We start from the raw sequence: 23,266 nt of genomic DNA on the forward strand, positions 1-23,266 counted from the left end.
TTTATCAAAGGCTGCAAAAGAAAGATAACCTTTCCTATTAAACTTCTAAACTGTTTTCCCAAATTAGAATGAAAAGTCCAAACATTCTTTCTACTATCTACGGAAATAATTTTTGGTAGAAGCCAGATTATTTATTTGTGAATTGATGAATCAAGGTACTTTTAAGTCACTTCAGCTAGCTGGTGATGACATCGAGTCTAAAATCATATTTGTACATATTTCTTAAATGGTCACTTGATCTTGAAATTTATCCTAGCTGATATGACAAATGGATGGCCTTTGGATGCCAGTGATGTAATGCATTCAATCTTCAAGACAATGACTAACAATGGAACTCATAAAATTAGTATGAGAGAAATATTGCCTAAACATGTTCCTGTTAAATTCTGTATGTTTAAAACGTCTGGAGACAAAAAGGTTTTGTGAACTTAAAACCGATTGACCCTAATGGAATGCCAAGCTGAAACTGTCAGACAGCTGCAGCTGGTAATAAAATGCTAAGATCTGAAGGGCTTTAGCAGAACCTGATTATATGGTAATCCTAGTATCTGAGAAGGCAAAAGAGCTAGAAAAATAACTGATAGGCTGGTTGCTATAGTAACTAAGATAAATTTGTATACGGACTGGGGAAAAACATTGGAGTTGCCATCAGGTACAAGGCCCACATTATGTCTTATGCGGTTTTTCCACAATTTTGAATCACAAGATGACAGACTAATACAAAGGCTCAGTCTGAAATAAGAGAACAGATAAGATTCCACTCTGAAGAGCAAGGAAAGCACCCAATTAAAGGTTTAGCTTGTTAGCAGAATAATATCTGACAGCAAGGGTGGAACAAACCTTGTGAAAGTTTGTAGAAATTAGCTTAGCTATGGGTAGAAAACAAAAATGTAGGTTAATTAGCAATTCAAGTTAAATATCAGTAGGGCATCATAAAGTACCTACAATTTTTATTACTTTAAATTTTGCTTGAGTTAATTCTTATAGACTATTAATCTCTCACAGAAAGGGGTGTTTAATTCACTGTGTAGATGTGTATCTAGAACAATACTAAATACTGTGATTTGTCTGATCTCAGTTATCCATGTCCCAGTAAGCAGTCTAAGAACCTGGTCTCTCTCTCTTGGCTTCGGGGGCTACCTTCACCACCTACTCCATCACCATCAACACTATCACCACCACCCTGTCCTCCACCTACATACCCCAGGAAGTAATTACCAGAATTGCAGGCAGAGTATGAGGAGGAAACAAACACCCTCTTCAAGGTGCTTGCCTGGCCAATTCACCTGACTTTGTCAAAATCTAAACAATGAACTGAAAGGAACACAAGGACTGTCATGTACTGCGAAGGTTATACAGGTCTCAAATAACAACAATTAGAAGTTACTTTTTGTTCTGTAGGACCATCACTGAACTGTCAACATCCTAAAACTATCTAGGTTTTTAACATTTTTAAACATCAAATTTTATCTACCCTATTTTTTGAAGTAGGTTATCCCAAGAACAGAATAAAGTTTTCAGTTTATGAGAGTTTGTACAGATTCAAATTGAGTCCCCAAACTGCAGTACTGCTTCAGACTGTCCTACTTCCATGAGTCACCAAACTGATAGTTGGAGGCCACTAAATTTAGAGCTTGAATTTACCAATTAATATGCAAAAGGTCCCCTCCCACCTTTACATGATGTTACATGGTGTGATAAAAAAGCATATGTAAATATATTTTTATCAATCCACAAAGCCAATGGCAATCAAATATAGTCCATAATTCATCTATGCTTCCAGGCCAACCCATGAACAGCCATTTTTAATAAGGCTGTTAAATAACAGCTTATTTTTAATAGGGCTGTTAAATAACCCATATCACGCAAATAATTTTTAATGGAAATGCATCAATTTTCAATTCAGAGAGAAATGTTTCTGATGTCTAAGTGAAAAACTGAGTTTTCAACAAAGGCAGCTAAGCAACTTTTTATATTTTAGACCAAACAACTCTTTGGGACAGTTTGATATCAGTTCTTATGACTTAAAAATCAAGATTTTTAATAAGACTGCAATTGACACTAAACTAACAAAACAAATAACCATCCCCGTTCTTATATCAGCTGTTCTGTCACCGTTTTTTCATCCAGACTTGGAGAAATTAGTGAGCAAAACTGAGGATCCTAGAACATTCCATGTCCTCTGACAGCAAGACATGAAAGAAACAGAATTATGGTAAATGTAGTTGACTATCTCAGGAGTCCTGCTAACAGAGTATGTGCCATAAACCTACAGCAGGGATAACTGCCAATACTTTCCTTCCTTCTACAGACAAGGCATCATGGTATAAATGAGGAATCAGAAGACTTGGGTTCTAGTTCTGAGTTTGCTGCTCATCAGCAATGTGTCACTTCCCCTCTCTGAGCATAGTTTCTCTTTCAGTTAAATGGAAGGGCTGGGCCAAATGATATTCTGTCCTTTCCTACTCTAAAAATTTTACCATTTCTTCCAATAAAAAAATAAAGAATGCTCAAAACATCACGTTTGTTTTTACAACATGTTCTCAGCGCCAGCCTTTAGTATGTGTATGCATAATCCACACAAAATAGCACAAACATTCATTTCACATATAATTTACCCAGTAAATATCTAATTTCAAATCTACAGGTCTTAAATCATGTACGAAATACCATCAACTCTGTTAAACTTTCCTCAAATTAAAGATGAGGAAATGAAATGACTCATCTAGTCCAGGGCTTTTTTGTACTATACCAAACTTCCTCCTCCCTTTCCTGCTTTATCAAAAGATAGCATGATAGCAGAAGATAATTCTAGACAGTGAAACTGATCTGGATTCAAGTCCTAACTTTGCCATTAGTTTGCTGTGGCACCTTGGACAAGTCACTTTCCTTTCTCGAGGCTCTGGCTTTCACATTTTACATGAAGGAGTTAAACTAGATGTCCCTTCCAGCTGTAACATGCTATGATCTTATAACAGCCCTATCTGACAAAACAAAATACACATTCTTGAAAGAAAAACTGGGAATTTCTAGCCAAGAGAACTGAAGTTTGGGCTGCTAGTTTTAAATATATGCATCAGTTCAATTTAGCAAGTTGGTCCTAAAGCATCTGACTCAAGTATCTCTTGGAGGAAGTTACCTTGAATACACACACACACACACAGCACACACCCAGTATGCGGCAGCTATGATCTACTAGAAAAAATACTGGAGTAGGAGTCCAAAGAACTGGTTTCAAATCCCAGCTGTCATTTACAAGCTGTGTCCCCTAGGTCAATTTATTAACCTCTCTGAGCCTAAGGTTCCTCATTAAAGCAGATTAAAGAATAAGGAAACCTGACCTAAAATATCAATCAAAATAAAGCGCTGTAACTGTAATGTACATTGCAAAGCTTGACAAGCGGAGATGATCTGCCACTGTGGAAAAGTAGCTGCATTCAAACCAAGTCTTCCTATAAAAAACTGGACTGATTTTTAACTTCATTAACTCTGATTTCAAAATAACAAAGCTGAAGACACCATTGGAAGGGGAAAGAAGAAAGAAATCAGTTTTAGGAAATGGATTATTTATCTGGATTCTGCTAATTAACAAAACATATGAGATAACTCGCAACAGCCTACTCAGTTTACTACAATCTGGTGAAATGTTCTCTGTCCTCTAGAACATGCAATGCAAACAACATTTCTTAAAGTGCCCAAACTGGGTCGGTTAACCTCTTAGAGTGCATATGGTGTAAATCTCCAAGTGTATCTCAAGGGAGAGAAGATACTTCTAATAACCAGATATCTGATGATATCATATGTTTTCACAAATCAAGATTTCTCACTCATTTCTAGGTTGTTAGTTACCCAGCCAAGTTTCCTCACAGTACCTTATGCAAATAACAAAAACTGTCACAAAGGACAGAGGGAATGTTAATAATGTCAACCTTGCGCAGTCCTCTCAGTACTGCTAGTTCTTTTCAGATTAAATTCTCCAGTTGAGTCTAATTTCCTTCGAAATCCCCTCAATAATGCAGGATGGAGCCTTGAAATTCACAGACTGACAGTAGTTTTACGAATAGAGCTCAACATCCTCAATATCTGGGCAGGTTAGAGTTAAAATCAGAAGGCTGTGTCCCAAGAGATGTTTTTACTTTTCACCTAGCATATCAAAGGATCAAAGTGCTTGAGAAGTTTATTATCCCAGGAGGGAAGAAGTGACTAGCAATTCTATCAAAATGAGTCATTCAGTTTAGATAAGTTAAATAACTCCAAGTTGTGCATACTTCCTCCCAAAGTAAGCACTCTGTGAAGTTAAATTTGCTAATTACAAGAAAGGAAGGAGAAGGGAATGAAAACTGGAGTTCTTTCGGCCAGGTACTGGACTGCTAGGCAGTTTACACAGGTCCTGATGTAGCTGTTCTTCAAAATTAAATGTTACATTCATTGAAAAGAAACAATATTCATACAGCTCTAAATTTATTAAATCATATGATTACTTTAAGGGGAATACCACAAAGACAAAACTTAATTTCAGAGGACTCCAATATACTTGGAAATCCAAGTGAATTTTCTATCCTCTACCATCTAGCTGTGAATTTGTTTCATATATTGAACTTGAAGGAGATTCAATGCTATCTCAAGATTGGCCATTGCCACCTTCAAATCCCATACTAGTGATTTGAAGGTTGGTGGAAACACACTCATCAACAACCTACCAACGTACATTTTTTCCGCTTCTGTTGCTGTAACTTTTGGGGTATGCTAAGTCACCTCAGTCGTGTCCGACTCTGTGCGACCCCATAGACGGCAGCCCACCAGGCTCTGCCGTCCCTGGGATTCTCCAGGCAAGAACACTGGAGTGGGTTGCCATTTCCTTCTCCAATGCATGAAAGTGAAAAGGGAAAGTGAAGTCGCTCAGTCGTGTCCGACTCTTAGCGACCCCATGGACTGCAGCCCACCAGGCTCCTCCGACCATGGGAGTTTCCAGGCAAGAACACTGGAGTGGGGTGCCATTGCCTTCTCCATTTGGGGTATATATTATATATAATACCTATTCAGTTTTAGAACGACTTCTAGAATGTACAGATAACATTAATTTGCATTAAGGTATTTCTTCCACGGGTAAGCTTGCAAATTGAAGGCAGCTGACTCCTGGAACCGTATTAGTGACTTTTACAGTAACATGACAAATTTTACCTATTTTCAAGTTCTTATAGCACGAAAATGTATTTCACTGCCTCTAGTGCCACACAAGACCAGTAGAAGAGTTCAGTGAACTTGCTTTAAACATTATTCCAACTTGGAAGAGTTGGGAGTGGGTCAGTAGAAGTCCCAGGCAAGCGAAGCATTCCAACTCCTGTAGTTCCTACTCAAAATCTCCCTATTAATCACCACTCAAACATTTTGCAGAATTAGATAAAGAGCACAAAGCTGTGGCTCTCCTTCCAACCACAGATTACTCAGCACTTGTTTGTATCGCTGTAGTCGGTTGTACACATTTCTGTACGGCAACTCTTAAAACCGCAGTCTCACTAATGGTAAAGGACCTCGTCTTCGATTTCCTCTGCCTCACGGCAAGGTGCTATTTTAATAAAACACCGTGGATCTAGAGTACATCAGCTAGAGGACTTTCCTAAGTAAACACCCAATCTTCCCCCTCCCCGCGCTCCGCTCCTTTTCTTTTTGTGCAACCAAAAGAGGACGGCAATAGGGAGAGGTAGAGACACCTCTGAATCGGATAGGTAAGTTAGCGGCAAAAGAAGAAGAAAAAAACAACCGGCACTGCAATTTCTCTTGTTACCGCTCCTTTCATCTATGGCCCCCAAGGCCAAAACGGATGTTTCAAGGTAAGCTCTGAAACCCTCAAATACACATCTCCGGCTCTCGAGCTCGTAAACTGTCCCACCTCGCAGAAAGCTGGACAAGAGAAAGAGGCTCCGAGAGAAGCCCGGGGCCGTTTACCAGAGCCAAGACGGGAGTTTGCCCGAGGTGGGCGATAGCCCTCCCCCGAACTCACTCTGAAGTAGCCGAGGGAGACGGAGAGGGGCTGCGGCGGCGGGACCCGGGAAGGGTGTAGAGGGGAAGGCACAGGGGAAGCCGGGAGACGGGGACGCCTGGCTTCTGGGCCAGGGCTCCGGTACTTACTCGATAGGGTCGCCGCCCTCTAGGTGCACATCTTCAGGGGCATCAAAGAATTCCTCCGTGTCGCTTTCCGACGCCATTTATAGGACACACCCGCGGGTGAGGGGGCCGGCGCCGCCTGGAGGGAGGGTGACTCTCGTCTCCTCCTCGTCGTCCCTCACCCCGGCGAACCGTGGGGAGGTGAGTCCCGGGGAGGATGAGGAGGGAGCAGACGATCTGAAGAGAGGAGCCGGACAGGGGGCCGCCGGCAACTGCCGGACTGAGGGAATAACCAGCAGAGCGGCCGTCTGAGGAGGCGGCAGTGGGTCCAGGGACTGTTGCTGCCGCCGCTCCCGGCGATAGGTGTGTGAGGAGAGCGAAAGAGGCGGTGGCTCTCCTCAGTGGGGGAGGGCGGGCGCGCGGACGACAGCAGCTCCAATACCTCCCGCAGCAGCAATTACAGCTGCCGGGAGAGCCAGTTGCCCGCAAAACACGGACGCGCACCTACCCTCGCGAGACTTCGGGAGGGGCCGGTGAGACGTGGGCGGGGCGAAGAGGAGGCGGGGGCGGTTCCTGAGAGGCAGAACTCAGATTTCTTGTACTCGAGAAGCCTATCAAAACGGCGCAAGCGCCGTTGAGGGCGTTCGGTGAGGGCCGGAAGTAGCCGGGAAGGATGGGGGTGAGTGTTCTGAGGGGAGGAGTCTAGAGCCTACGCCTGAGCGGCTCGGTCCCCGGGCGTTGTGGGAGCGTGCCCGATGTAGGTGGGGTCCCACAGAGTGTCCCATCCACCAACTCTGCAATTCTAAAGAGAGGCATTTTTAGAGGGGTGATTGGAGTCTGCTTTTTTTCTTATGAGGAAATGGTGTCGGGATAAGTTGGCATTGTGGTTTAAATTTTCTTCGATTTAATTTATCCAAGCCCAGATTCCCAAACCCTAGGGAGTAGGCGGGTCCACCTCCTCTAGCGTTATGGGGCATAACCTGTGCTATTTACTACAAAATCTCTAATTGAGATCTCTAGATAGGATCCTGCCGGCCAGAGGGTGGGGTCCAGGAGAGATAGTGGGGAGTGTGCCAGTTCAATGGAGTATAATGATGGATTTGTTGCTGGAGCTGAGCCACTGTAGGGCCTCTGGTTACTTTCTCTTTACAGATACCTATTGTTGCCCACACTTAACGGGAGAGAAATTCTTACATACTGGCCAAGACGTGCATCAGTCAAATGGTAAATATATTGAGCAGATTACGTTGCAAGGCTAAGAGCTTGTAACTTAATTCTGATCTTCGACTGCCCAGTGTCCAGTGATGAAAATAGAAAGGTGCTTATAAAAGCCCAAGATGTTCCTTGTTAATGCATCATTGACCATCAAAGTGATAATGCTGACTTTATATATATATAATCGGGAAGCACATTTATTTTTCCAACTGCCGTGACAAGAAGGCACTCTGAGCTGTTTGTACTACAATTGTTGCTCAAGATGGCGGCAGAAAAGCAACTGGGACCAGGGACATGGCCTCAAAGAGGCTGGAATGAGACTCTGGATTGCTACGTGGAAAGCAACCAGGAAAAGATCTGGGGTTGTCTGGAGAATTTGTGTAAAACCGAATGCCATATACTATGTATTCTTTAACACCCTAGGGAGTTGAGGGAAAATGCTGCATAATCAAATAGGATAATATTTCTTGCAGCAAACCGTATGATTATTCATAAGGGGTAGATAAACACCAGTAAGTAGCCACCTTCAGTTCAGGTCAGCTACTACTGTCGGATAAGTTTAGGTTAGACTAAATTGACTGTCAAATAAGTCACTAAAAATACAAAACAAGAATGTTTGGCTTCCAGAGCTTTTTGTATTTAAGAAGTGCACATAAGGGATTTGTGGGCCCAACTATTAGCTTTTATGTGTTTTAAACATGCTAATTTTCTAGCTTTAAAAGTATATCTCAAAGTACAAACTTTTAATTTTGTTGTTCACTGTAAGGGACTTCCCAGGTAGTGCTAATGGTAAAGAACCCGCTTGCCAATGCAGGAGACCCAGGGCTCAATCCCTGAGTCAGGAAGATCTCTTGCAAGAGGGCATGGCAACCTACTCCAGTATTCTTGCCTGGAGAATCCCATGGACAGAGGAGCCTGGTGGGTTACAGTCCATAGGGCTGCACAGAGTTGGACATGACTGAAGCAATTTAGCATACAAGCAGGAAAGATATGCTTTTTTTCCTTATGGATTATGGAAAGATATAAGTAAATAAACTACCTGAATTTATCTTCTTCCTAGCTATGTAATAGTTAATTTGCATTTGCCTTAAAAATTAAAACTTGGTGTCATGTTCTGTTCTAGGTGCTGAGCATAATTCAAACACGAAGAAGACAATTTATTTCCTGTTTCCCAGGAGCTCACAATCTAGCAATGGAGGAAAATACAGTCTCCTAATTTGGTGTTTTTTTCATTATTTCATACCACCTCTCGGACCTTTTAAGGTACCTTAAACATTATGTTTAGAAAAAGCTGAAATGAAATAGGAATGATAAGCCAATAACATTTTTAGAGCTGTTCAAGTTATCTATTTAAATGCTTTTATCAATTTTATGAGAAAGTGAATTTCTGGGAACATCAAAACACATGTGTACCACCTATGATCATTTTTAAATATGTCAAAAGATGCATTTGTTTTGCCTTAAACATCTGTTCTTGAGTTTTAAGGGAGCAGATTTTAGGCTTAGTCCAAGGCTGTGGTTTTAAAGCTTTTCTCCTTATTAGAAATGAAACTCTTTAATCAAACCTGATTTCATACAAGGGTCTACATATTATAAAAATAAAAACTATTTTAGTTGAAGCAGGAATAATTCAGGTTCCTGCCTGCTTGGCCTTCCTTGGGTCTCAAGAGACTGCTGAAAGGCTCCATTAAAAAAAAAGTGAAAACTATTGGTCCAAAGCAGGCATTGGCAAATTACGGTACCAGAACTCTGGACAAATCTGTCCTGCTGTCTGTTTTTGTAAAGAAGGTTTTATTGGAACATAACCAGCCATACTTGTTTACATATTGTTTATGTCTGCTTTCAGAGCAGAGTTGAGTGGCTCATTTCCAATGACTATAAAAACTACACAGATCTAAGGCTGATGGGTTTAAGGAAACTTTTTATGCCTCCTTATCTGCATAGCATAAACCTGCTTAGGGATAGCCAGTGTATGGAAGAACTTGTCTGTGGTGTGGAATACTCGCTCTCTCCTCTTGTCGAGAATAATACAAAATGGCAGTACCTTTGGGGCCAATTTTGCTCCAACCCCAAGAGTAATCACCTAGAACATCAGTGATAAAACTATAATGCATGTAGGCCTTTGCATAAACAAGAGCTAAAGTGATAACCCAGGGGAAAACTTTTTATGTACAAGGTTAGGTGATTTGAGCTATAATATTTACATGAAAAAATTTAATATTGCAATCTCCATGAGAGTTTTTATGGATTTTAAAGTAGCAGAATCCATGGGAAAAATCTTTCTGAAAATGGCCAAAACTTGTCAGGGCCAAGGTTAAATTCTGTAATCATCAACTTTCAATCATCTGTTTGAAAAGTCAGTTGTGTTACAGATTATAATAATAAAAATTTAAAAATCTTTTGAATTTGAATTGTTATGCCTTTTTCAGGTCCATTCTACCTTCTTTTTTAAAAATACTTATTGAATTTGTTACAATATTGCTTCTGTTTTGACTGCAAAGCATGTGGGATCTTAGCTCCCTGAACAGGTATTGAACCTGCACCCCCTGCATTGGCAGGCAAAGTCTTAATGCCACTGGACCACCAAGGAAGTCCCCACTTCACCTTCTTAATGATGGTTTATGTTAATATTAAAATGAATTTTCAGTCTCTGAGCACACAAGAACTGAAAGTAGAGAAAGAGTCTAGAAATGTGTCAAGAAACACAGAGAAGCCAGCCTGGAACTTAAGATGTGTTACTGATATATAATGGAATATTTTTTAGCCATATATTACTATTCAGGACCCTGGAAGAAAGCTAACTGGAATTATGTTAAACCAAAAAAGGGAATTTATTTACTTACATAGTCAAGTACAGACTGCTCTAACACTTGTCTGTTCCTTTGTGACTAATGTATTAGAGAACAGTTTAAGTGTAAGATAAATTTTGCATTTTCTTATGTGCAATTTTGTCAGCCAGAAACATTAGGTGAAAACAGAAAACTAAACCCAGATGAATCAAGTTGCAGAGGAGTACATAAAATACACACATAGACCTCAGACATCTACCAGTTGCCTCACTTCTTTGTGTGTTTTGAGTCATACCCATCCACATCTAGTGTTGGAGCTTTCCACCTGATTTCAGATAACCATCCGTCACCTCACAGTAACTCATAACTTGCAACCCTTCTGATACCCATTTCCACAAGCAAGCTTCAGGTCTTTTTCAAACTAAAGCACCATGTTTATTGTAGTGTTTTTGTATTTCGTAACCAGTTAGCATGTAAAACTGTGCTACCATTTTCATTAAGTTCATACCTTTTTTGTATATGTGTCCGTGACAAAGTTTTTAAATCTTGTACTCCTAGTCCCATTTCCCCTATAAGCCCTGTGATTTTTACTGAACAACTTTGCATAGTGCAGTAATTTTGGGGAAAGCCTATGTTGTGTTATAGCAGCACTGACTGTAGTCCAGATGAAGTAGCTTCAGGCATAGTGGGATCCTGGGTCTAAGATATCTCAAAACTTTCTCTTTCATCTTTGCTTATCTCTGCTTCTTTTGTGCTTAGGCTTCAATTTTCCTATCACAGACAGATTCCTTTTTGTTGTCAGCAAAGATGACTGTAGGCAATTGGTTTATACTGTCTTAATAATTCTCAATCCTAAAGGAAGTAAGACTCTCTCTCTCTCCTAGTGTTGATATATTAAATCTCAGGGTCTATGTTGATTGGTCTTAGGAAACCCCTGTAGCTAAGGGAATAGAGACTCTGAGTTTTCAGGCATGGGTCAACCGATTCCCTGCCACACACCATGTAGGGAAAGACTACTCTGATCATCTTTCTTACTAGGACCACATGGAGGATACAATGGATGTTTTTTCCAAGAAAGGGTTACTAGCAGACAAGAACAATGTGCTAACCACCAGTCGTTAAGGAGTAAGTCTCTATATTCATTGATATGACAGGAGCTGATAATGTGTTAAATGAAAACAGATGTTATGAAATAATTGCATGAAGAATAATTTCATTTACGAAAATTATTTATCTATGTATCTATATGTGTATATAAGCGTAGAGAATTCTGGAAGAGTATTCCCAAATGATTAATGGTGATTGTATTTGGTTGTTGATTAAAATAATAATGAAATTTATGGTTATTTGTACCTTTATAAAATGACTCAGTTTTCTGCAATGAATATGTGTTACTTTGTAAATGGGGGGAAAATATTAAAAGAAAATATATAACCAATCATATACAAGGTAGACTTACACATGAAATGAAAATCTGAGATTCATTTCCAATATAAGATATTACATGTATCACACTTAGCTTCTAGAACAGTTTAATAAGTACCACTAAGAAAATGAACTTGGAAACAATACCCACAAAGAAAATCTTGGAATGTAATTATTCTACTGGTAAAAATCATGTTTTCTACACTGCAGGCCTGACAAACAAAAGAGAATGGTAATGATAATTTCTAAAGCAACTGTGAAATGATGCACTGATATGGAGCTTCTAGAAGCAAAGTATAATGTTAGAGGTTCACTTCTAAATAATATGGACTAAGAATAATTTTGTTTTTCAAAACAGTAAGCAGTAATTTATGACCTAATCTAAAGAGAGAAAAACTAAGACATATACTTTATGCTTCAAAATTCACACCAGGTCAAAATCTGAGGAAGAGATCTTTTATTTTTCTTTCATGGAAGAAAAAGAATGTATACATTCATACATATATACATATATATGTATTTTTTAATTGATGAAATAATCTGGTGGCAAACATTTACATAGAAATATCACTCAGGCTAATGTGTGCACTTGTGTGTGTGTGCATGTATAGTTTAATCGAGTTTACTATCTTATAGCAAATGAGCCATGTTAATGAGAGAAGTGTCTGAAATAGTAATATTACTACAAAATTTAAAGCAACTGGTTGATATTTCTTTTTTCCCATTTTTATGGTATTTATCTAAATAGAAACATCCCAACATTGGGGTTTATGGTAGGCAGAATTTTAAGCTAGACCTCCAAGACTGCCTCGCTCCTTATATACACACATCTTCTCCCAACTATTTAATTCAGTGCTAATCCAGCTGCTGTTGTGATCTGATTGTGCAGATGTAATTAAAGTTCCAAATCTGTTGACTTTAAGATAGAGAGATGATACTTGTGAATCTGGCCTAATCATATGAGCCCCTTAAAAGCAGAGTTTTCTCTGACTAGTGGGAAAAGGAAGTCAGAGAAATACTCTCTGGCAGCCTTGGGAGAAAGCAAACATCTAAAAAAAAAAAAAAAGCAAACATCGATGCTGTGTGTTGACTTTGGGGGACAAGACTTGTGAAATGTGGCCTCTAGGAACCAAGAGTAACTCCCTGCTGATAGTAAGGAAATGGGGACCTCAGTCCTCTGGCTGCAGGGGTATGAATTCTGCTGATAACCTGAATGGGGTTGGAAGAGGACCCCAAACTCCATATGAGAAAGCAGCCTAGCTGACACCTTGATTTCAGCCATGCTTGACCCTGAGCAGAGAGCCCAGCCACAGTGTACCCAGACTTCTGATTTACAGAACTATGAGCTAACAAATTTGTCTTTTTTTTAGGCCATTCAGTTTGTGGTAATTCGTTATGAAACAGTAGAAAACTACTCCGGGGATAAATATCCTTATCTTCTCTCTGCCAATTGAGAACCAGGAATCGAGGTAGGTCCTGGAAAAACAAGTGTAACACATCAGCAGGTGCTGTTTGCTCTCTGAAGTCCTTGGGAATAAATGTCACCCTGGAAATGAACATTATGATATGATGTAACAGAAGAAAAAACAGTGAGTTCATAAAAAAGAAAAAGCCATAACATGAATTTAAAATACAAAAGAAGTATCTTGCTTCACATACACTCACACACACAGTACACCTAAAATTCAACCCCGTTTGTACATAATCTTTCTTCTGGTATTCTGAAAGATAAACCATAAGGCTTATTCAAGCAACTGTACTCAATTGCCTTTGTTCCTTTTGAAGGTGACATGAATGGATACTCTAATTGTGATCTATCCAGGATTGTCATGTGAGCAAATGAAGGGTTGATATTAGCCTAATAAGTTTAATAGAGTAAGCAAGTTCATAAAGGGTGGCCTGAATGTAAAGATTTGTATATTTCACTAACTTTGGAAAATGCTTAGCCATTCTCTCTTTCTTATTCTTTTTAATATTTCCATCTAGGACTTCCATTAGATGCTTGTTGATCCTTCTCATTATATCCTCCATATGTCTTTACCTGTCTTTCATATTTTCCCTTGTGTATATTATGATATTTATTTGTGAACATGTGTTCCTTGGAACTTTTTCTTTGGAGACTGAGACCTGGGTTTAAAGTGAATTCTTCTAGAGGAGAGTTGCATTTGCTCCTACTAGTCACCCAGGAATATTGCCAATCCACAACTGTTTTAAGCTAAATTTCTCGTATGAGATGTTTTGGCCATAGATTTCTGGACCCATATGAATTCTGGACCCAGAGCTGCCTGGGGTTATGATGTCTGAAGGGAATTTCTCTCTGTCTGTCTCTTCTACTCAGAACCAAAACCAGCGCAAGCACCTATCTCTACCATCTGCCTCTGGGTGGTAGTTTTGCCCCCATTCATCCATTAAGAGCATCAGCCTTTGGGAGTCTGACTAAGCAGAGAAGGAAAGGAATGGTGTATGCCTGATCTAACTACTAACCTTGCTTGCCTCTCAGGATTTGTCTTCTTTGTCCCTTGCACTTGACTGGCCCTTTAAAACTACTAGGAACCAGTAGCGATCCAAAGGTAGATGCCATCTTCAGAGCTTCCTTTTTTTACTCTGAATCAGTGCTGACATATCCTTACTGGCTGTTATTTTCCCACTGTCTCAACCATCAGCCATGAATTTAAAAGAATATATTCTATCTATCATACCTGTCTATCATTATCTATCTGTCTATATATCTATCTACTTATTTTAAGATGTGCTAAACTAGAGGTACTTCTTTGGCCATCTCTTCTGCCATATTACTTCAATTCAATTCTATTCCACAGAAAGATGTTTGGATAGGTGGATTAAGATCTGTACAGTTATCATGGAGGCAGTCTTCCAGGCAAAAAGTAAAACTGATGATACAGAAGCTCTGCTTCTAGGTTTATATCAATTAGGCCATTGCTTAGTTGTGGTGGATGTGTTTTTACCAGATTTATCGTATCCTCAAAAAAATAAAGAAGTTTGAGGCCCTGGATCAGGTAGTGTGATATAATTACTTCTACCAGCAGCAGATCCTAAAGCAGACACTTTCTGGACTAGAGAATTGCAGAAAGTAGATCAAAAACTGGGTAGAAGGTGAGACTCCTTTCTTTCCAGAAGAGCATAAGGATAGCTAGTCTGCCTAGGAAGTGTGAAGATTCAATTTATTTAAAACTGAGCTACTTTCTTACTGAGGAGCCATAACCTTTGTCTAAGAAGGGGTCAATCATTTCTTTGATTGGAATCTAAGTCTTCTTCCTTTGGGTATACATTGGTTAGTGAACAGCTAGCTATTCAATGTCCATCATTTTGGTTGAGGGATGAATGTCAGTGAGGCTAGTAACAGAAACCCATTTCCTCTGGTCATACACCATATGTGGGAAACTCAGAGTCTAAGTCATATTTCATACCACCCCGGGAAAAACTCTAGATCCTGTCAGTTTCCGAGGATGCCCATTGTAAATCTAAAAGTCATTCTGTAGATCAAAGGATAGAAGGGAAGAAGTAATTAAGTAGTAATACTCTGAGCTGATGCCACCTAAGGAGTAAGGGTTGGGATGGTCGTGGAGGGTGTTTATGGTGTTGTAAAGGAAGAGTTATATAGTGAGAGAAACAGGAGAATTTGTTTTCAGCTTAGATTCAAAACCATAAGTGGCTTTTCCAGCAAAATGTATTGAAAGTGCATCTCCTATTGTATTACCTTGAAAAACACTGATTTAAAAAAATAAGAGATTCCTACTATTCCAGAGAATATAGATGCAGAATGCTGTTTAGCCTGGTAATTCTTAACCTGAATCTAGTATCCTGTCCACAAAAATGAATCTTGCCAAAAGCTCAGCCATCTTGGATAGAGGGCACACATCAGTTGATTTTCATATATCCCCTTGCCTCCCCACTGACTCTCTTTTGGAACAATCAGATTAGAGATTTACTGAAAGTGTTGCAAAATCTGGGACTTCACTGATGGCTCAGAGGTAAAGAATCTGCCTGCAATGTAGGAGATGCCGGAGATGTGTGTTCAATCCCTGGGTCGGGAAGATCCTCCAGAGGTGGAAATGGCAACTCACTCCAGGATTCTTGCCTGGAAAAAATCCCATGGACAGAGGAGCCTGGCGGGCTACAGTCCATGGGGTCTCAGAGAGTAGGACATGACTAAGCGACTAAACACACACACATTGCCAATTCCAGTTAACTAATACAGCAGGTAGTCAGCTGTTCGCAGAACCCGTTGGAAGGATGTAAAGCTTAACGTAGAAATCATTTAATTTTCCATACTTAGAGCAAGTACATGTGATTCCTGAGAAGCACCCTGAAGCTAGAATTGGATCTCCCAGGTCAGTCAGCATGAGAAAATAACTTGGCAGAAAGACAGTGATCCTTGGATCCTAGAAGGAAAATGTACACAATTCCTTAGAAAGGAGAATATGGAGATTGATATCAAAACCTGCCATAGACCCTTATAGTTTGTTTTATCTAAATATATGCAGTAAATAAATAAGCAGAGCGTGTGTGTGTGTGTGTGTGTGTGTGTGTGTGTGTGTATTGTGTATGAATGAGTAGGTATATGGTTCTTGTTAGAGTTCAGTTCAGCTTCAGTTATTCTCAACAGATATTTTTGCTGTCTTCATAAAGCCCCAAGTTAAAGAACTCTACATACTGTTATAGGTATATAACCTGATGACCATGGTCAAGATTGCTACACCTAAAGTAAAGAAAGCTGGAAATTCCCTGGTGGTCCAGTGATTAGGACTCTGTGTTTTTCACTGCCGTTGGCATGGGTTCAATACCTGGTTAGGGAACTAAGATTCTGCAAGCTGTGTGGCATGGCCAAAATAAAATATATAAATAAAGTAAGTAAGGAAAGTTATGTAAGCAACATGTCTTACTGCAATGGTTTTCAAACTATATACTCTTCTAGGGAGCTGCTTAAAATATAGATCCTGGAACTTCATCCTAGGCCTATTGAATTCTGATTTCTGGGAAGCCCCTAAAATTAGCATTTTAAGAAGCTTCCCTCAAGTGACTATGATGCAGGTAGTCCTTAGATAACACTTTAAACAAGATCTATTTGAGGGAGTGTCACATTGTATTTGCATATTTGGTCATCAGACTGAGGATTCTAGCCATAAATACTCAGAGCAATCTATAGATAAAAATGCCTTCCTTCTTCAAAGTGACTGTGAAATTGAGGAAGGGAGGTCTAAAAGTGGGACTATTAAAGTATAAATGTAAGAATCTTAAGTATATGTAAGTGTTTAATGGCAATTAGTGTGTGTAGGGTGGTACTTTTTTTAAAACAAAATTATTTTTGACTGCATTGGCTCTTCAATGTGGTGCACAAGCTTCTCTTTCTAGTTGTGGCCCTAGAGTACATGAGCTCAGTAGTTGCTACGCTTAGGCTTAGTTGCCCTGTGTCATGTGGGATCTTATTTCCCTGACCAGGGATGGAACCTGTGTCCCCTATATGGCAAGGCAGATTCTCAACTGCTGGACCACCAGAGAAATCCCCTGGGAGGTACTTTTGAAGATATATATTGTTCAAGCCTGAATGAGGGAAAGATTGAACTACAGGAAGGTAAAGAAATGGGACCTCATATAGTGGGTAGGTGATACCTAGGGGTAAACTTGTGAAAAACAAATCCAAAATCCAAAAGTGTATTTTTTGGAAAGAAAGAGAAGAGACGGAAAGTGTAGGATGACCAGAGTCAAAAAGAAGCTCAAGAGCACTGGATACAGAATATAGGATGAATGCCAGAAAGTACAGCAGCTGGGGAGAATCTGAAGAGAGGCAATAGAGAGAAATGGCAGACCACTCAGGATGCTCTAGTCCTTGGGACAGGGACCAGGAACAGTGTGGGCACAGGGCTTCTGTCACAAGCCGGGAGGAAGAGATAGAAAGAGGACATCCTGGGACCAGCCAGAGGGAAGCTAACCAAGTGGGTGATGAGAAGTGGTCAGAAGTTAATGCTGTTTCAAGCTGAAGTCAAAACTCATGTCTGTTGAAGGCCAGATAACAAAGGACTTTAACTCCTTAAAGACCAAAAAGGAAATTAAAGCTTATATTGTAATCTGCGTCTGGAAGGTGGAAGTAGGGAAAATTAATTAGAAAAACTAGACTTTGTGGTCAGGGTCTAGGGACTGTTGTCACTTCCCTGTTTTATAGGGAGTATTAGCAGTGAATACTGGAAGGACCTACTTAGTGGTTCAACCTGTGCAAAGTTTGTTGCTCAACTTTGTGGAAAAGTGAAAGTGTTAGTCGCTCAGTCGTGTCCGACTCTTTGAGACCCCATGGACTATAGCCCACCAGGCTCCTCTGTCCATGATATTTCCCAGGCAAGAATCCTGGAGTGAGCTGCCATTTCCTTCTCCAGGGGATCTTTCTGACAGAGGGATCGAACCTGTGTCTCTTACATCTGCATTGGCAGGTGGGTTCTTTACCATCTGAGCCATCAAGGAAGCCTGAGCAATACTTTGCCATCACCACAAATGTAAATAACTTTTCCTCAAATTTTCCTCTCAGTGCTTTAAATTTACTTGTGTCTGAAATAGACCAAGAGAGTTGGTCAGTAGAGAAAAAATGAAGGGCCCATTAGAGGCTGTCCAGATCCATTTCATCCTATCTGCAACCCCAATAGAGCTTTTTTTTTAATTGGTTTATTTATCTATTTTTTAACTTTACAATATTTCGCCAGTCCAGGTTCAATGCATGTACACCAATAGAGCTTTAAGTTAAAAAACAAGATGCTTACCCTTTAAGTCCTGAAAATAGGAAGAATATTTGCCATTTTATTGTCAAACAGTCCTCCTTAGGGGGTTCCCAGGTGGATCAGTGGTAAAGAATTTGCCTGCCAATGCTGGAGATGGGGAGACATCAATTCTTCGGTGCTCAGCTTTCTTTATGGTCCAACTCTCACATCCATAGATGACTGCTAGAAAAACCATAGCTTTGACTAGATGGACCTTTGTTGGCAAAGTAATGTCTCTGCTTTTCAATATGCTATCTAGGTTGGTCATAGCTTTTCTTCCAAGGGGCAAGTATTTTTTAATTTCATGGCTGCAGTCACCATGTACAGTGATTTGGGGGCCCGAGAAAATAAATCTGTCACTGTTTCCATTGTTTCCCCATCTATTTGCCATGAAATGATGGGACCGGATGCCATGATCTTAGTTTTTTGAATGTTGAATTTTAAGCCAGCTTTTTCACTCTCCTCTTTCACTTTCATCAAAAGACTCTTTAGTTCCTCTTCGCTTTCTGCTGTAAGAGTGGTGTCATCTGCATATCTGAGGTTATTGATATTTCTCCCAGCAATCTTGATTCCAGCTTGTGCTTCATCCAGCCCAGCATTTCTCATGATGTACTCTGCATATAAGTTAAATAAGCAGAGTGACAATATATAGTCTTGACGTACTCCTTTCTCAACTTGGAACCAGTCCGTAGTTCCATGTCTGGTTCCAACTGTTGCTTCCTGACCTGCATACAGATTTCTCAGGAGGCAGGTCAGGTGGTCTGGTATTCCCATCTCTTGAAGAATTTTCCACAGTTTGTGGTGATCCACACAGTCAAAGGCTTTAGCATAGTTAATGAAGCAGAAGTAGATGTTTTTCTGGAACCCTTTTGGTTTTTCTGTGATCCAGTGGATGTTGGCAATTTGATCTCTGGTTCCTCTGCATTTTCTAAATCTAGCTTGAACATCTGGAAATTCTTAGTTCACATACTGCTGAAGCCTCGCTTGGAGAATTTCGAGCATCACTTTGCTAGCGTGTGAGGTGAGTGCAATTGTGTGGTAGTTTGAACATTCTTTGGCATTGCCTTTCTTTGGGCTTGGAATGAAAACTGACCTTTTCCAGTCCTGTGGCCACTGCTGAGTTTTCCATATTTACTGGCATATTGAGTGCAGCACTTTCACAGCATCATCTTTTAGGATTTGAAATAGCTCAACTGGAATTCCATCACCTCCACTAGCTTTGTTTGTAGTGATGCTTCCTGAGGCCCACTTGACCTCGCATTCCGGAATGTCTGGCTCTAGGTGAGTGATCACACCATCGTGGTTATCTGGGTGGTCGTGAAGATCTTTTTTGTATAGTTCTTCTATGTATTCTTGCCACCTCTTCTTAATATCTTCTGCTTCTGTTAGGTCCGTACCATCTCTGTCCTTTATTGGGCCCATCTTTGCATGAAATGTTCCCTTGGTATCTCTAATTTTCTTGAAGAGATCTCTAGTCTTTCCCATTCTATTGTTTTCCTCTATTTTTTGCATTGATCACTGAGAAAGGCCTTCTTATCTCTCCTTGCTAGTCTTTGGAACTCTGCATTCAAATGGGTATATCTTTCCTTCTCTCCTTTGCCTTTTGCTTCTCTTCTCAGCTATTTGTAAGGCCTCCTCAGACAACCATTTTGCCTTTTTGCATTTCTTTTTGTTGGGGATGGTCTTGGTCACTGCCTCCTACAATGTCACGAATGTCCGTCCATAGTTCATCAGGCACTCTATCAGATCTAATCCCTTGAATCTATTTGTCACCTCCACTGTATAATCATAAGGGATTTGATTTAGGTCATACCTGAAAGGTCTAGTGGTTTTCCCTACTTTCTTCAATTTAAGTCTGAATTTTGCAATAAAGAGTTCATGATCTGGGCTACAGTCAGCTCAACTCGGTTGGGCCTTCACATTTCCTCATGGGCCAGAAATCTCCAAATTGTGTTTAGGCACTTATACCCAGGATGAAGGTCCAAGTTGTTTGGTGTCTTTTTTATTGTGGAAGGACAACAACAGATGTCCTCTATTTCCATGGTCTCTCAACTCTCTCTCCTAATCACAGAAATATCTTCAAGTTTTGGGGTTGGGCTGGATGAACTGTCCTCAGGACTTTTTAGCTAAGCAGCTGTTGATAAGAATGTGATGGTGTAATGGAGGCATCTAGGGAAGCTGCTATGGGGATAAATTGTCCTTGGTCATAGGATTGAGTTCTATCTAAAAAAGAAAATTTTAGGTGGCTTCCTTGTATGCTGTGTCTCCTACCAGGCCCTGGAATGCTGCTGCATGCCAGTGGTAAATGTATCCCCACAAAATAGGGCTAGCTGAAATTATAAATAGCTTCTAAAGAGACTTATTAATTCCTCTGTAATGTTTTTTAATAATAAATTAGTTTAGGAAGCTAAAATTACTATAGGTATATCTTTGAGCAGATTAAAGTAATTGTTAGTGACAATCATGTTCTTTTACACTATTGGTGACAATATTTAGTCTAAATCAGCAATATGATTTTTATGTTCTTTTTTTGGGGGAAAGGGGGTGTTGTGTGGCATTAACTCCCCAATCAAGTATTAAACCTTTGCCCCCTGCAATGGAAGTGCAGAGTCTTAACTGCTGGACTGCCAGGGAAGCCCCAATTCCTATGTTCTTATAATGTAATACTTCCTCATATTTTTATAGAAGAGACTCATATGACACAAAAATATTAGTGGAAACTTGTATTTTTATATCATTGGGAGGGTTTATTCACTTGTTCCTTCATTTCTTCTCCACAAGTACTAGGATTGTAAAATTGAGTAAAACATAGCTTATTCCCTCAAAGATCTTAGAATTTAGAAAGGAGGACAGATATACCTAAAACTGGTTGAAATACAGTGGAGTTTTAGAGATACGTGGTGGCAGTGGTTCTCAATCTCGGTACATGTCAGAATCACCAGATGAGCTTTGACAAATCCTGATGTCCAGGCAGTTCCAGAGTGACTGTCTTTCCCTGAAAAGAGAAGGAAACTCCATAGCTGAATTTTGAAAGATGAGTAGCTTACCAAGTTATAAAGAGGAGGAAGGACATGGTAGAGAGGAAATACAGAGATGGGGGAACTTCAAGATTGTGGACATCAGATCTTAGCATGCTAGAAAACAGGCTGAGAAAGATGTGTTTGGAGAAAAAGGCAAAGAGCTAGATCTTAAAAGGCCCTAAAGGGATATTTATACTTTATTATGTATGGAGCTGCTGAAGGGTTTTAAGCAGGGGACTGCCATGATCACGGTCAGCTTTGGGGTTTTGGAAGCTCATTCTGGTGGCAGTGTTAAGGAAGGAGTAGGCAACCCCAGACTGGGTCAGAGAGACCTGTTAGGAGGTTACTATAAAAATCCAAATGAGAAGTCCTATGGGTCTTGTCTAAGGCCATGGCAGTAGGGATAAAGAAGAAGAAATGGGGGCTTCCTTGGTTGCTCAGTGGTAAAGAAATTTCATGCAATGCAGGAGACTCGGATTTGATCCCTGGGTTGGGAAGATCCCCTGGAGGAGGAAATGGCAACCCAGTCCAGTATTCTTGCCTGGGAAATCCCATGAACAGAGGATCCTGGCAGGCTACAGTCCATGGGATTGTGAAGAGTTGGACACAACTTAGCAACTAAAACAAAAGAAAACAAACAGAAGAAATGGATGTGAGAAATATTTAGGAGGTAAATCAGTTTGGAGCTTGGAGGGGACACATGGGAAAAGAAAGCATGGGATTGTGGAGTTTCTCCTTACGTGCCTGGGAGAATCCATCTCGCAGAATAATGGAAATAAAAATAAACAAATGGGACCCACTTAAACTCAAAAGCTTTTGCACAGCAAAGGAAATAATAAACAAAATTAAAAGGCAGCCTACAGATTGGAAGAAAATATTTGCAAACGATGTGACCTATAAGGGATTAGTCTCCAAAATTTACAAACAGCTTATGATGCTTAACAGCATCAAAACAAACAACCCACTTAAAAAATGGGCAGAAGACCTGAATAGACATTTCTCCAAAGAGGACATACAGATGGCTAATAGGCACATGAAAAGATGTTTAATATCGCTAGTTATTAGAGAAATGCAAATCAAACCTACAATGAGATATGGTCTCATGCCAGTCAGAATGGCCATCATCAAAAAACCCACAAACAGTAAATGTTGGAGAGGGTGTGGAGAGAAGGGAACCCTCCTATGTTGTTGGTGGGAATGTAAATTGGTGCAGGGACTATGGAGAACAGTTTAGAGGTTCTTCAAAAACCTAAAAATAGAGCTACCATATGACCCTGCAATCCCACTCCTGGGCATATATGCAGAGGAAAACATGCCCCCAAATATTCAAGCACCCCAATGTTCATTGCAGCACTGTTTACAATAGCCAAGACATGGAAGAAACATAAATGTCCATCAATAGAGGAGTGGATAAAGAAGATGTGGTACACATATACAATGGAATATTACTCAGCTATTAAAAAAAATAGTGCCATTTGTGGCAACATGGATGGACCTAGAGTGTCATACTGAGTGAAGTTAAGTCAGACAGAGAAAGAGAAATATCTATGACATCCCTTATATGTGGAATCTAAAAAGAAATGATACAAATGAACTTACTTACAAAATAGAAACAGACTCACAGACTTAGAAAACTAACTTATGGTTGCCAGGGGGAAGGGATAGTTAGGGACTTTGGGAAGGTCATGTACACACTGCTGTATTTAAAATGGATAACCAACAAGGACCTACTGTATAGCACATGGAACTCTGTTCAATGTTATGTGCCAGGCTGGATGGGAGGAGGGTTTGGGAGAGAATGGATACAGGTATATATACGGCTGAGTCCCTTTACTATTTACCTGAAACTACCACAACATTGTTAATTGGTTACACCCCAACACAAAAAGTTTGAAGTTTGGGGGAAAAAAATAAAAACATCATGGACAGGAACAGAAGTCAGAGGGGA

General features: G+C 40.0%; 2 protein-coding genes across 5 annotated transcripts in view; one reads left to right on the forward strand and one right to left on the reverse strand.

Annotated features, from left to right (window-relative positions):
• The window catches only part of WDR44 (WD repeat domain 44), a 98,267-nt gene extending 91,662 nt beyond the window's left edge, over positions 1–6,605 (reverse strand). For all 4 annotated transcript variants that reach the window (XM_081564425.1, XM_081564424.1, XM_081564423.1 and 1 more), the window contains exon 1: positions 6,130–6,605. In XM_081564425.1, coding sequence (XP_081420551.1) covers positions 6,130–6,206 — 77 coding nt within the window. In that variant the 5' untranslated portion in view covers positions 6,207–6,605. The remainder of the gene's footprint in view (positions 1–6,129) is intronic.
• The window catches only part of LOC145535601 (uncharacterized), a 97,504-nt gene continuing 80,560 nt past the window's right edge, over positions 6,323–23,266 (forward strand). Inside the window, exons 1-5 of the mRNA XM_081564026.1 lie at positions 6,323–6,333; positions 6,804–6,862; positions 7,258–7,329; positions 8,444–8,583; positions 12,905–13,003. Of these exons, the coding sequence (XP_081420152.1) occupies positions 6,323–6,333; positions 6,804–6,862; positions 7,258–7,329; positions 8,444–8,583; positions 12,905–12,988 (366 nt within the window). The 3' untranslated portion in view covers positions 12,989–13,003. The remainder of the gene's footprint in view (positions 6,334–6,803; positions 6,863–7,257; positions 7,330–8,443; positions 8,584–12,904; positions 13,004–23,266) is intronic.

Source organism: Giraffa tippelskirchi, chromosome X, assembly GCF_054371585.1.
Source record: "Giraffa tippelskirchi isolate mGirTip1 chromosome X, T2T-mGirTip1v1.2.pri, whole genome shotgun sequence".
NCBI classification, from domain to species: Eukaryota; Metazoa; Chordata; class Mammalia; order Artiodactyla; family Giraffidae; genus Giraffa; species Giraffa tippelskirchi.